This window comes from Myripristis murdjan, chromosome 21 (genome assembly GCF_902150065.1).
Source record: "Myripristis murdjan chromosome 21, fMyrMur1.1, whole genome shotgun sequence".
Classification (NCBI taxonomy): Eukaryota; Metazoa; Chordata; class Actinopteri; order Holocentriformes; family Holocentridae; genus Myripristis; species Myripristis murdjan.
The window spans coordinates 28,279,350-28,293,333 of NC_044000.1; the positions used below are offsets into that span (position 1 = coordinate 28,279,350).

General features: G+C 41.3%; 1 protein-coding gene across 1 annotated transcript in view; it reads right to left on the minus strand.

Moving 5' to 3' along the window:
• Positions 1 to 4,572: 4,572 nt before the first annotated feature.
• Positions 4,573 to 13,984, minus strand: part of thsd7ba (thrombospondin, type I, domain containing 7Ba) — a 171,007-nt gene continuing 161,595 nt past the window's right edge. Inside the window, 5 exon segments of the mRNA XM_030081611.1 lie at positions 4,573 to 5,288; positions 5,892 to 5,979; positions 6,602 to 6,794; positions 7,640 to 7,722; positions 10,359 to 10,454. Of these exon segments, the coding sequence (XP_029937471.1) occupies positions 5,207 to 5,288; positions 5,892 to 5,979; positions 6,602 to 6,794; positions 7,640 to 7,722; positions 10,359 to 10,454 (542 nt within the window). The 3' untranslated portion in view covers positions 4,573 to 5,206.

The following is a 13,984-nucleotide window of genomic DNA, read 5'->3' on the forward strand; positions in this document are numbered from 1 at the left end:
TCTGTTAACCCCTTGCAAGAACGAGAGCCTCAATACAAACTGGAAACAGCATGATGAAGCTGCAATACAAACAGTGGCAGGACCACAGCAAAAAAAAAAACAACAAAAAACAAAAAAAACAGCTCTGCCATTTTGGAAGCCACAGTGCTGGAAAGGCTGTTGTGAGTGAAACTAAAACAAACGTGTGTTATTGCCCATTCATAAATGTCATATATATATATATATATATACACACACACACACACACACACACACACACACACACACACACACACACACACACATACATATATGGCCCTATATCAAGAGTGATTTGCCATATGTGTTACATGTAAGGTGATACATTATTAGCATATACATACATCCTCTGGGTATATGAAGATATAGTTTTAGAACATATATAACGTACCCATAGTAAAACTTGTATATGAACACATATTAGAAATATGTGTATGATTAATTTTTACAAGGTATTACTTGTTACAACCAAACATGTTATTAATAATATAGGTTACATGAATAAATAATCATGTGTGTGATATATATGTAAAAAAATGTATTACACATAATAAACATGCATATTTGTATTGATATTGTTCCAATTTCTAATAGATTTCATATATTTTTTGTACATATATGAACATATATGTACATATGTGGGAATTACATATATGTACATATATGACATTTCTCTGTAGGTGTGGATGCTTGAAAACGTTTCAGTGTTTCTTCAGTTTGTTTCCAGTTCAGTCGTTCTGGAGCGGCACACTCCCAGTGAAGCTCTTGTTCTCACCACAGGGATGGAGTTAATGGACCAAACTTATGGAGTGTTTTTGTTTCTTTCTTATGCAACCAAACAGAATAGATTTGCAATCAAAAAATAGGTTTTAGAACAAAACGATCAAAACTGCAATCAAAACATGTTTTATTGCAGGTAAAATAAATCTGTGATTAAAATGCAAATCAAATTGTTTGCGAATCCAAGAGTTTTGCTTTGTGTTGAGCTGAATCTCACGTGCAGGAACTACACTGTAAGATGGAAAACATGCCTCTACTGTCCTGTTGCAAACAAAAAGTGAATTTGCAAACAAGTTTTTGATTCATGTTTTAATCTCAACTTTACTTTCAGTAAACAGTTTTTTGATCAAAGTGTCTATAGTTAGCCTCCCAAATCTATTTTTTGATTGCAAAACTATTCTGTTTGATTGCATTATAAATGAACAAAAAACACTTGGTGGGTGTTTAATAGTTACATAGAGCATCAAACACCACAATGTGGGTAAGAATCCAAACTCCAGCTTTAGGCACTGATTAAAAGCTCAAACTGACACTGATAGGTCTGCTTTCCCATTTGGCCTTCAGAGGGGAGCCGGACAAAACAAAAACAAAAAAAGCTTTTCTTATTTGTTAGCTGCAATATAAAGAATTGGGGATGCAACATTTTAGTGCCATTTTAGTGCTTTTAATCATGACTTAAAGATTATAATGTCAAATCTATTTTTCTATAAAGGAGAGTGACCATAACCCCAAAAAGCACCTACAGACTGGAGGCCCAAAGAACGTTGACTTCAGTCTTGATGACTCAAATTTGAATTGGGACTGACGTGTCTGACCTCACAAATGCTCTTCTGGATGAACGGGCAAAATCCAAAATCTGGTAGAAATCCTTCCCAGAAGACTGGAAGCTGCTCTAGCTGCAAAGGGGGGATAGCGCTGGCAAATTGCTTCCCTTTACTCTAATGCAGCCTTTAAAACCAGGAAAAGACAAAACTTATGTCACATCACAATATTACGATATTTAAAATCCCAGACAATGTCTAATCGCATATTGCATATAATATTGATACATTGCACAACATGTCTGATTAAGCTGGTTTATTAACCTGGTACAGGTGCAGCCCAACAAGGTGAGTGATACTTGTCAGTAGCAGAGTATGGAGTTGACAGCTGTGGCACTCTAAACATGGATACCATAAGTATGTATGAATTAAAAAACATGGACTTCAGCTTTAATGTGACAGATGTTAATCTAAGTTTTGATTTGTGTAGCATGGATTACCCTTCATCAAGCTGAATCCGGATTCGAGTGCTTGCTGCTCGACTTGGTCATGACCTTGGTGCCTCAGACTCAAACTCACAGGTGTTGGGACTTGGTGACTGTGGCACTAGCCAGCAGAATTTCAGTTTACTCATTTAAACTTGACAAGTGGGTCAATAAAAATCAGTAGGCCACTTTCTCTCCGCCTTGAAGACAGATGCCTCCGCTAATGGCAACTTCATTCATTCTCTGTCCTCTAAATATTCATTAGGCCCTTGCTCTGCTCTCAAATCAGCCAAACTGCAGCCTATCACACTTTATTAGAACGATTCAGCTGGGAGGTAATAGATAAATCATAATTTAAATGAAACCCAGTCATTCTAAAGCTTTTCCTGGATCCTCTCAGAAACTTGCAAATATGTCTTGAGAGGTTACTAAAATGAGATGAATCAGACATGACAAGACCAGCCTGTCTCCTTGCCACAAATCAGATGGCCATGACACAACCATTTGAATTCAACCCCCTGTTAAGCGAAAGTGACAGTCTTAAATAAATGAATTAGATTAGACAAAAGATTTAAACACTATTTCCCTCACAACCTGCGAGCATCCCAGGACTATCAGGCCGGCTATCTGACTGAATTGTGAGATGAATCTTATCAGCTGCTTATATAATCTGGGCCCTGCCTTGGAGCCTGAGTCAGTAATTATAATTTATCAAGACATGAGAGCCAAGGAGTCAGCGGAGATCACAGCTGGCCCTGAGAAACGTGAAGCTCTCTCAGAAAGACCAGAGTTGAAATTGGGAGCAATTTGAACTCTGGAGAAGTGCAAAGAAAAAAAGATGCAATTTTTTTTTTCCACATACAGTACCACAATTTATTTGCATTTTTGTCCAGCTCTCCATGTACACACAATAGTAACACAAATAGCATGGTTTTACTGTAAATAATGAGCTAACATACTATCGGGCGTTGTGTTATAACCCAATAGAAACAGGTCGGACCTCAGAAAGGTCAGCAGCTTTTTGGCAGCACTTTGGAAAAGTGACCACATCACTTACTTATCAGTCAATTGCACAGTTATTACTTAGAAATTACCGGTAATTCACAAGTGGGTTTCATATTGAATTAGCAATGTTCCATATTTTCCTTGCTCTAGCCAAATATGAATGGAAACAGGAAAGGAAAGTGTCTGAAACAAACTGCTGCCGCAGGTTTGGCAGTAGTTTGTAAAACAGAATCTCTGCAAGGCCACTTGGAGCACTTTCTCCCAAAACAGATCAAGCATGCATACATACAACCAGCTGCTGAAATAGAATTGTTACAGCAAGTAACAACCAGATTCAAACAACCAAAGAGATTATAGAGTCGTTGGTAAAAGACATTCGGAATGAGTTCAGTTCACACAAGGCCAAATCTCCGGTTTGTGGAGACAGAAAGAGAAAAGAGGAGAGAGACAGCACAAACTCCAGTCAATGTCAAAACCACCTAGTGAAAGTAACTTCATTCTCTACTGGGTTTCATGAATAATGCACTCAAGGATCCATGTTAAGATGAGTTCAGAGAAATGTGGTTTATGCTCCACCAAAGTGCTTTGGGATGATGCACTGGCAATCAAAATCGGTGATGCTTTGCAAGTGCAATGTGGGCATTTGGAGAATTTCTCTGTCCGAATAAAAGGAAGTTGTTTTTTTTTTTCTTTTTTTTGTGCTTGAGACAGACTTCCAAAAGTTTGTCATAACAGTGGCTTGTAGACAGACTAGTGAAGGATAGGAGGTTACGGAGGAAAAGAACACGAAATAAATAGCCCACTGTATGTGCTAATAAATATTTGACATCTGAAAAGCACCAAGCTCCTTTGCCTTTTCTTTCATGTTATTAAGTCGTCATTTCAAGGTGATCACAGGTGAAAAGAATGGCATGTCTAATAAGCATATCTCCCTTGCTCTGTGCAGTCTGTCCTTGCATCTGGCTTTAATGGCACAACCTGAAAAAATATTATTCAAACATGGCTTTATGCTGATCACTCGCTGAATGACTTACTTTCTTGTGAGATTCCTCAGTCTTTCCTTTTTGTTGTTTCTGATGAGAAAGTGTGCAGGAGGTATGCTGATATGTGTCGCCATACATGTCTGTTTATGCTTTTACTCTGTGCTACATTGTGGTGGGAAAAATTATCCACTGCGCTTGTCAGCAAAGCAGTGTGCCGTGCTTCGGTAAAAATTTCACACAAGATTCGGAGTTTGTTTCTCATTTCATTTTTTTAGAGAATCGGGGAAGCAAAAGTACTCAATCATTGTATCAGCAAACTCAAACAAAACTCAAGGCAAGCCTGCTTTTGGTTTACTGTTGAGAGTCCAAACATATACATCATATGGCATCATCAACAAAAACACAGTTTGACAGGAATAACTTGCATTACAATGAAAACACTAGAAAAGTCGTCTGAAAGGAAAAACAAAAGTCAATCAGCACTAATGTAGTGCATAAAGCATCTTGTATATTCTCAGATATTCAAAAAAGGCTGTTCAATTACCCAAAGACTTGCGACATTTCCTTTACAAATGTCCTGGAATGATGAAATGCCCTACAAATCAAATGTCAAGTGTTCCACTGGTCCGACTCTGAGCGTCCCGACTGACTGTGGCTGCTGACCCAAAAACGGTCCGTCTCCCTCGAGTTCACGAGGCGAGGTGGCCCGGAGGTGTTTCTTGGCACGTAAAAGCTCCAACCCTGACACCTGAGGATCCGCGTGGTCAAACAAGACACTGTCTCTGAGGGGTCTTGGATGTTTGGAGGGCGGCAGACAGTCCTTTCACCGTGAGTTCACGAAAACAGCTCAAGGAGCCTCTGCAGGTCCATTCGTTGGTCGGGTTGCGTTGGCCGTGGCTGCTTCTGCTTCCTCTTTCTCACGGAGGAAAAGTCGGCCACAGGTAAAAGTTTGGGGCTGAATCGCCTGTCAGCAGCAAATCACATACGAGCATTGGTATCTGTGCACCCAAATGTGGCATCGCTATTGGCACTAGAGCAAACAATCACCCAACGGTCAGCAGTACGTGATGGGCGACGTGCTTTCTAACACTCTGAACGCAGGTAGGAGTCTGTGTGTGTGTGTGTGTGTGTGTGTGTGTGTGTGTGTGTGTCCTTGTGAGGTATAGCAGCCTGGTTACATGTCCATGTCACCGTCATACGCCAGGGTCAAGGGCTTCTGTGGGGGAGGAGACGTCTTTGTGGTTTTGGATGGCTTGCTGGAAAAAAAGAGCCAAACACATTGGAGAGAGAGAGATGAGGCGACAGTGAACGCATCACTAAAGTTAATGACATTCCACTGTGTGACAGCAATGACAGAAAAGTACAGTCTGAAATACAAGTCTTCACTCTTCAGGCCTATTTTCACACCAAGGAGATGATTCTAGATGAGCCTGGTTTGTCAAAGTTCACACTGCTGCTGGAGTGATTAGTCGATTTATTGATTAGCTCAGAGACAGAACATTAATCTATTATTATTTATGATGACTGATTGACTCAAGCAAAGAATACCAAAGAGTATTACAGAGAGAGTTTCTCAAACACCAAGATTTTATGTTTTTTTTTTTTGTTTGTTTGTTTTTTTTTTTTCATTTCGTATGATAAAATGACCAGTTTTTATTTTGGCTGCTGATCACACTAAGCAAGAAATTTTGCCTATACATGATTAAATGAAACATATTTGTACATTAATAATTATAGTGAAGATAATGGTTAGCTAACTGTCCTCCTATACAATGCATGTGACCAGCCAGGGGTTTTTAATGCTTGGGAGGCAATGAAATGGTGCATAGAGAAATCCTCTGAGAAAGCAATATACGTACCAGACTAGGAATGATAATGCAATAATGAACAGAATTAAGATGAATCCAACTGCAGTCACACCGTAAACCCACAGCTTTAGTCTTCCATCTGTGCAATCAGAGAGCAGCAGCTTTAATACAGAATATGGAATACATATGTCTGCCTCATTTATCTGGAAATCTCTACGGTTTGCCTTCCCAGGTTACAGCAGAAGAAACCAGGATGTTAACTTCCCTTTCAAATACAGCACAGAGAAGCAAATATATATATGTGTGTGTGTGTGTGTGTGTGTGTGTGTGTGTGTGTCTATATATATATATATATAGATAGATAGATAGATAGATAGATAGATAGATAGATATCTATATATCTATATCTATCTATCTATCTATGTATCTATATATCTATATCTATCTATGTATCTATATATATATATATATAGATATAGATATAGATATAGATATAGAGATATAGAGATATATATGTATATATACGGTGTGTGTGTATATATATATATATATATATATATATATATATATATATAAATCTAGTAAATTAAGGTGTGTTGTAGGGCACACAAAGGTGAGCCACTGGGGGGTAAAAATCCAATAAAAACCATAGAAGACAGAGCTAGAATGATTTCCTCCCCCAGCCTAGTGAGGCTAAAGCTGCAAAGCAGCGTTCAGAGGCAGGACCAGCCCGTGCCGTGAGGTGAGCTCTGTTTCAGTACCTGGGCCAACAGGTCGTAAAGTCCACTCGTTGAAGAAGTCCTGGGCCTGCGACGGCCCCGGCTTTAATCTTCCAGAGTTGGTCTTCACATCGGCCTTCTTGTTGTCCGCCCCCGGGGTTCTGGTGCAGTAGTCGAGGAAGCCGTGCGTGGTCATCACTTCGGTGTAACCCTTCTCACACCCACACACTCCGCTCTGCATGGGGGAGGAAGCAGGCCAACGCGATCGATTGGTGTGATCATTACTTTCCCATAGCCACAAAACACTGCTGACACAAATAGCCTGTGATGTACGGGGACGACTCTGCGCCTTCAATGGCAGGTCGACCACTAAAGTGACTAAAGTTGATTTACCCCGACCCTAAAACTTTAACCTGTGAGGCTCAACGGACAGAAAATTGCACTAACTTTTCCAGGATGAGGCGACTCATTTGCACCAGAGCCAGCCAGGCTACAAGACACTCTGGATAACAGCCTGCACCAAGTGGACTGTAATGTAACTTCAATATTTGGCGTCAAGCCTGGTGGAGCCCAGACTCCACAGCTGTTAAATATTTCAGACGCTTTATGTATTATATTTCAAAATGCCATTAATTAAAGTACACCTCAAATGCTGCCTAAATAATGGGTGGTGTAAGCTTCAGTGCCTCATAATCATTATTTTTGCCACTTTAACTGCAGTTACATGGGGGGTACTCTAAGGGGCAGTAAAACTTCAAGCTTAAACAGGCACTTTGTCATTTTCATTGCAGGTCATGTGCCAGTGCCCACATCCAGGTGTACAGTGCTGCCTCACACACTGAGTCCACAAGCATCTTTCAGTAATCTTAATTTGATAATCCTCTGATGTCTACTTCTTGACAACTGGAATAAAATTGGATCTGTGAAAATCCATTTACACCCCCCACATCCAATGAAGGAACGACATTAAGAGGCAAACACACACACACACACACACACACACACACACACATACACACACACACACACACACTGAGAGCTTAGTGTTTATGGGGAAAAGAACACACGCCTTGCTCTTACCGGGGTGCAGTGGGAGAAGGGCTTGGTGCACGGTGGATGGCAGTGTCTGACCGTGGTCGGCCTGTTCTGCGGGAAACACCCCCCTGCAGGAAGACACAGGCTCTCACCGCTGTACCTTTACCCATTGATCACCAAATTAATGTAGTGTCACACCTGATTAATGGGCTCAGTTGCCTATCAGGATGCCTGATCAATCTGTGAACATTTTAATTCCAACATGGAAAATTGCATGTCAAAATATCAAAGAGTAATGCCTTGGGCTCTCGCCTCTCTGCAGAGAGAGATTATTCCTGCTGAGCCAAAGACACTTCCTTACAGTGATAAGATCACGTTCACCTACTATTTATGGCATATCAAGCTTGTGTAAAGCTTTCATTCCCTCTGCGCAATTACCTTTGGTCTGTTTCACTGTGCCTGCTTCACTTCCCACAAATACAAATGCATGATTATATTTATATGGATTGAAAGCCTCCCGGCTTAAGACTCTGGCTTATTGATTACTTATGTTTAGAAGAAGAGGAGAAATCAATTGAGGCTTTGCTGAGAATGGGCAGATTGTAGTGTTAAATTCAACCACAACGCTATATTAAAATAATTCTTTCTAAGTATGTTAGCACACGGGTGTATGTATGTGTGATACAGTATAGTATGAGTATACGTGCATTTTTGAAAGGGAGAGTTAGTTGGGAGGCACTGCAGGTTTTCATGCTCGATTCTGAAACACATTCCATCTCTGATTTTTTTGAACAGCTGTTCATATCCACTGCAGGATATAAACTGTACAATGAACTGATTATCAATGACAGAAATCATTACGTTTCATGCCTGCACTACACTTCTGCTCGTTCAGAACACATTTTGGTCATATGTGCCATACAGTTTTAGATGAATTGAGGCATTTCTCCAAATACCAAATAAGTCTCTTCCCATTGTTGTGTCTTGTCCTCCATGTTACCCTGATGCAGCAGGATGATGAAGTGCCAAAATTATGGCAACTACATCAAAAGACAAATTCTTATTTAGGCATTCAAATGCAAATGCAAAGTCCATGGGCTGGTTTCACTCGACGTTTCAATGAGAATTCAGCTATCAGAACTGTCAGGTTGGATCACAGATGAGATCTGACTTGATATGTAATATATAAATTGAAAAATATGGTGATGTTTGCACATCAATCTTCCCATCAAGCCCTCATTTCGTTAGTGATCGTCCATATTTTTAGCAGCAGAACTAACAGCCAGCAGTTGTTGAGGCTTTTATGGCTCCTATAAAAGCCTGAGAACTCATTGGCTGTGAAGTCTCTATGTGGCTGCATAACTTTTGAATGACAAAACAAGAGCTAACCAGTCACTTTATCAGTCTGATGGCTCTTGGCTGATCACGGTTGCTGGTGGGTGGTGAATGCTTACACCTAAGAAAAGATGCATGACAGCAGCCTGGGTGCATTTAGCTTTCCAAAGTAATTACGTGCACATGTATGATGTTATTTACATTTTATTTATGTCAATTTTATTTGAAGAAAATGTCTGCTGTACTACTATCCACTGGCTGAAAGTTGCATGTTACATGTTGTAGTAGGTGCACTTCTTTGACCAGGACTGCTGATGAAAAACAGCCACCGTGACATCACTGAGTGGGTGTGGCCTGAGGTGCAAAACGCCTGAACGTTTCAGCCCCAGAGAGCGGTGCAGCAGATGTTTTCTGCCATGTGATTTAATGTGGACTCGTGATTTAACATGGACTCATTGTTTAAGTGTTGCAGTTGGCAGAAGCGAGAGATCTAAAATAAGCAAAATCATGTTTGACAAGATGTCTGTTCAGTTTCATTCACCTGCTGGTGGCGAAGCAGCGAGGTGGTGGGGTTGATTAATCAGTTAATCAGTGGCAAAGCAGAGTATTTGATCAACCAAAGAAATCCCTCTGAGTCAGACCTCGAGCTAAAATAGGCCTGCTTATACTGTTGTTTTTTTTTTTTCTCTACTACACCCGATTCTTTGTTTTCCTCCACTGATCCTCGATCGTGGTGTGTGTGGAACCTAATAAGCACATTAAATACTGCTGTCCACACACAAATGAGGCATTGTGCAGTCCAGACAGAGCACTGGAGTCTGCAAACACAGCTGACCAGCCATCAGCTGTTTCATGCATTTGACTGGCAGCACCACCCAGATTCATAAGTGTTTAAAGTGATAACCCTTATGAGGTCTCAAGGTCTGCCCATACACTGCTGTTTTTATGTCATGCATGATGCACCACCCCAACATTTCTACTTTAAGCATCCTGGATCATGGTAGCTGTGATTTTAACTATGCCCATTGCTATGTTGTAATTTTTATGATTCACCATGCAGGAGGATTATTCCTCAAGCTGGGAGGAATCCCACAGCCCCTTCAAAGCACAGCCTGTCTGCCAAAAATAACTGTATCACCGTCTTCAATAAATGGTTAATTCCAAGTGGCTCTGACTGAACTAAGAGCTCGCCTCAGAATCTGGATTTTGAGATGTGAATCGCAGTGTGCACGTTCCTGGCGTGATCGGATATGACAAGTCGCATTGAGAAGTCGAGTGTATCCCTGCTGCATGTGGTCCGGATCAGAGCACTGCCCACAGCCACGCTGTGGTTAGTGTGTGTGTGTGTGTGTGTGTGTGTGTGTGAGTGTGTGAGTGTATCTGCGAGAGCCATCTAACGTGTGGCCAGAAGATGCTCGCTGTGTCCAACCTGTGACATTGACACCGTCGGAGCGCTGACACCACACGGCTCTTTCGTTGTCGCTCCATCCTCCGGTCCTCCACTGGTAGCTGTGGCATTTTCCTCCTGTAACAGCAGCAGAGAGGCCGGCGGTGCTCGTTACAGTTTGTGTTGGGCATCCAGGCGTGACCTCAAGCTCCCCTGAACATTAGCCACCACCTCTTTCACAGCCATGCAGTTTTCACATCATCAGGAAAGGTGTATTTCTGAATGCAAGTGATAAAGCAGCGCGACACAGTTGCTAGACAAAGGTCTTCTGTGGGAAATTAAATGGAAGGAATTGAGAAAAAAATATATGAAAGACATATTTTGTTTCATGAAAGAGCGGCTCTCACTTTTTCGAGGGCCGCTATCAGGAAAATTGAGCCGAACAGAACAACAGCTGGAGACACTTGAGCCCATTTTATGTATTAAAGGCAATCTATCAAATCTTGTAGCAGTGGTTTTCTATGTATGTAGGGGGTACGTGGACAAAATAGCAGAAACACTACTGGAAAAGGGATTTATAAACACTAAATCACAATTTCAAAGGCAGCAATTTAGGTGAGTCACGCTGAGTTGAATGCCAATTAGAAGTTTGTCAGCTTTAAAAGAGCTGGGACAAAAGAGCTCAGACAAGGAGCTGGTGCCAGAGTTTCAGGTACGCCGGCCACGAAACCACAAATTATTCAGCGCAACAATGGCAACAGTCTGGAAAATCACAGCAGCATCCAGCATGCCAAACGCAAACTAACTGCATCGGCACACAGGAGCAATAGCCTCAAGCTGAAGCTCACTGACAGGAATAGATGGACACTTAAAACGGGATGGCTGCTAAAACATCACAAAACTACAACCTCAAAAACAAGCCGATGGTAAACATGTCACCCGGCGTGATGGATGCAGGCGCTCCCTCGGCCAGTCAGTAACAAGATGCATCATCCCCCCCGGGTTTCATCAAAATTGGACCATAGGGGTAGCAGTTCAAAGTTTGAAATTTTGACCTTTAATTGTTGTTACGCCAATCGTTACCATTTTTAAAGGGCAGAGCACGGAGCCAAAATGCATCATCTATCCAAGTCTAGCCAAAATCAGACCAGCGGTGTCTGAGATATCACACTGGAAGGACAGACAGACAACCAAAGAACTGAACCAACAGTCTCAACAAAATCAGCACATAATAAGCTTCTGCTCCTCAGAACCTGTTTGGAATCTAAAAATAAAAAAAAGGAAGACGATGCAAAGTCCGATTCCGGAAATGCCTGGAAGTCGCCAGTTCTGTCCACTGATGAATTTGAAATGAGTGCATGTGAACTCCCCAGGAAGCCCATATATGGACAGCAGACGTCAGTAAACACCTGCTTGTTACAGCTGCTCTTGCTTCTCCTCACACTTTTTCTTAAATGTCTTTTTCTATCTTGTTTGTTTTAGAGATGTTTTAACATAGCCATATGGTTTGGAGGAGTTTTGACCACCTACTTTTTGTACAACTTTATACACAATGTACATACTGTTGTTTTTATATTTCACATTTCTATTTCTTAGAATTTAAGTCTTGAGAATTGAGTAACTGCAACTGACCCAGTTTCCCCTTGGGGATCAATAATGTATTTCTGACTCTGATTCTGGGACATTGGCTGCAAACTACACATTTGCAGAGGTCAAATGAAGTGATTTGACTCCAAATTGGTGGTAGAAATCAGGGGCAGGACTGCAGCCACAGGATGAGGTCTAAACATGAGAAATGGATGAGCGCATTACAGCTGTAATTGGAGACGTTGCTGACATGCGTGAACCCCAGCTGTCCTCTGGACTGAGCTCACCGCATCAAAACAGCCAGACAACATTCTGCTGGATTAATTATGAGGAGCTGAGAACGATGGGAAGATGCAATCCAAATTATTCACCCTCAGAGCAGAATTGAGGCGTGCCTAATGTTTCGCTCTCCACAAGCCCTTTACAAATCAATTTAACATTTCTCCTTATGCTCTTAAAGCAAGAGTGCAATTGATAAAGTCATGGTTGAAGGAAAGCAAACTGATTTATCAACAGAGCCTTTATTTCATTGGGCAAATTCTCTGCAAAGTCTCCATTATGCCATCCTCACTACAGATGCTTTTATCAGGTTTCAGTCAATATAAAAAAAAAAAAAAAAAAAAAAGTATTTGCCAACATAAACCCTGGCACAAGGTAGAGCAAGATTTGAATGCTCTATATTAAGGGCGTCCTTGAGCGTCCATAAATTTTATCTTTCCTATAAACACATAATAAAGGTCAAATCCATGTGTGCACAGCTGACATGAGGCTCAGTGCCTGCTGCCAACATCGCCATGGATCTCTAACAGTGTGGCATCTGTCGAGTGGATGGAATGATCGCTCTACATGCTCCTCAAATGGTCAGCCAAGATGTTCCCTTATTCCAAGGAAGCAGTGTGTCCATCCACACTGTGAAATAAATACAGAGTGGCTTCACGAACTTCCTGCATCGCCCCAGTCAACAGATCTTAGCATCACTGAGCCACCGCAGGATGTGGATTTCTGAGTCCTTCACTGGTGGTGTTCCTTCTTTAAAAAACAAAACAAACAAACAAACAAAAAACTATTCTCTGTTGACTTGGAAAGGACTGATTGTGAAATTCCGGGCCGATACCGATACCGATGTTTGAAATGACAATTCAGCCAATTTTGAAACTTCTAGGCGTTTCTCTTTTTTCTGTTCACCCTCATGATGATACGATGATGAGTTCACTGTCAAGCATGTCTCTCACTGCTGCTTTGTGAGGCTCTATTTGTGTCCCAGGATGACCCAGTCTGACCTGTATCCTCCCCTGTGTCCCTTCCTCCCTCCCCATTTGCTCTGCTCATGTTTTTTTTTTTTCACTTCGTAATTCTGTAGTGTTTTTTGAGGTCACAAGTCTACTTTTTATTGTACTATTGCTCTGGCATAGTATAATAACTATAAAGCTGAATTGAAGTTAAATTCAGTAGAACACAGATTCATGTACAATTGGCAATTAAAGGTACATTAAGCAATTTTACATGCATTTTTTTCAGTAAAATGACCCCTTAAAATGTGACAGTCAACACTAAGTCTTCTTTCCACCAGACAATTCACTTGCAGCCTTGCCTGTTGTTACCTCTTGGATTTAGCTCTCTAAATTTCTGTATCAGCTGGAATAAGCTGCACTTCTGCCCTCCACTTCAGCCCCTTGCTGCTTTGTTCAGTGTCTTTGAAACGTCACATTCTGCAGATAAATATGCCCAAATTTCAGATCAGTGGCACTGCTGCGACAGAAAAAGGCCATTCAGAGCAGCCTACCTTGTAGCTGAAAGTCTGCAGCCTCACCACATTTTCAATTTTGAGCTCAGAGACAAAATAATCCAAGTGAGCCACCAGGAGCCTTGTGAGAGTGACATGCATCCCTCATTTCCATCCTAAAAAACACATTTCCACACCGTAACTTTCAGTTCTGTACAAGCAGTCTACCATGAGCCCACAAGCAGGACTGACTGTTTGAGCACTCAGCACCCACTAGTGGCGAGAAATGACTTACTGCAGCTTTAAATTAATGTTGTCTTCCCAGTAACCAGAGTGCAAAGTGTGGGCCAGCAGGAGT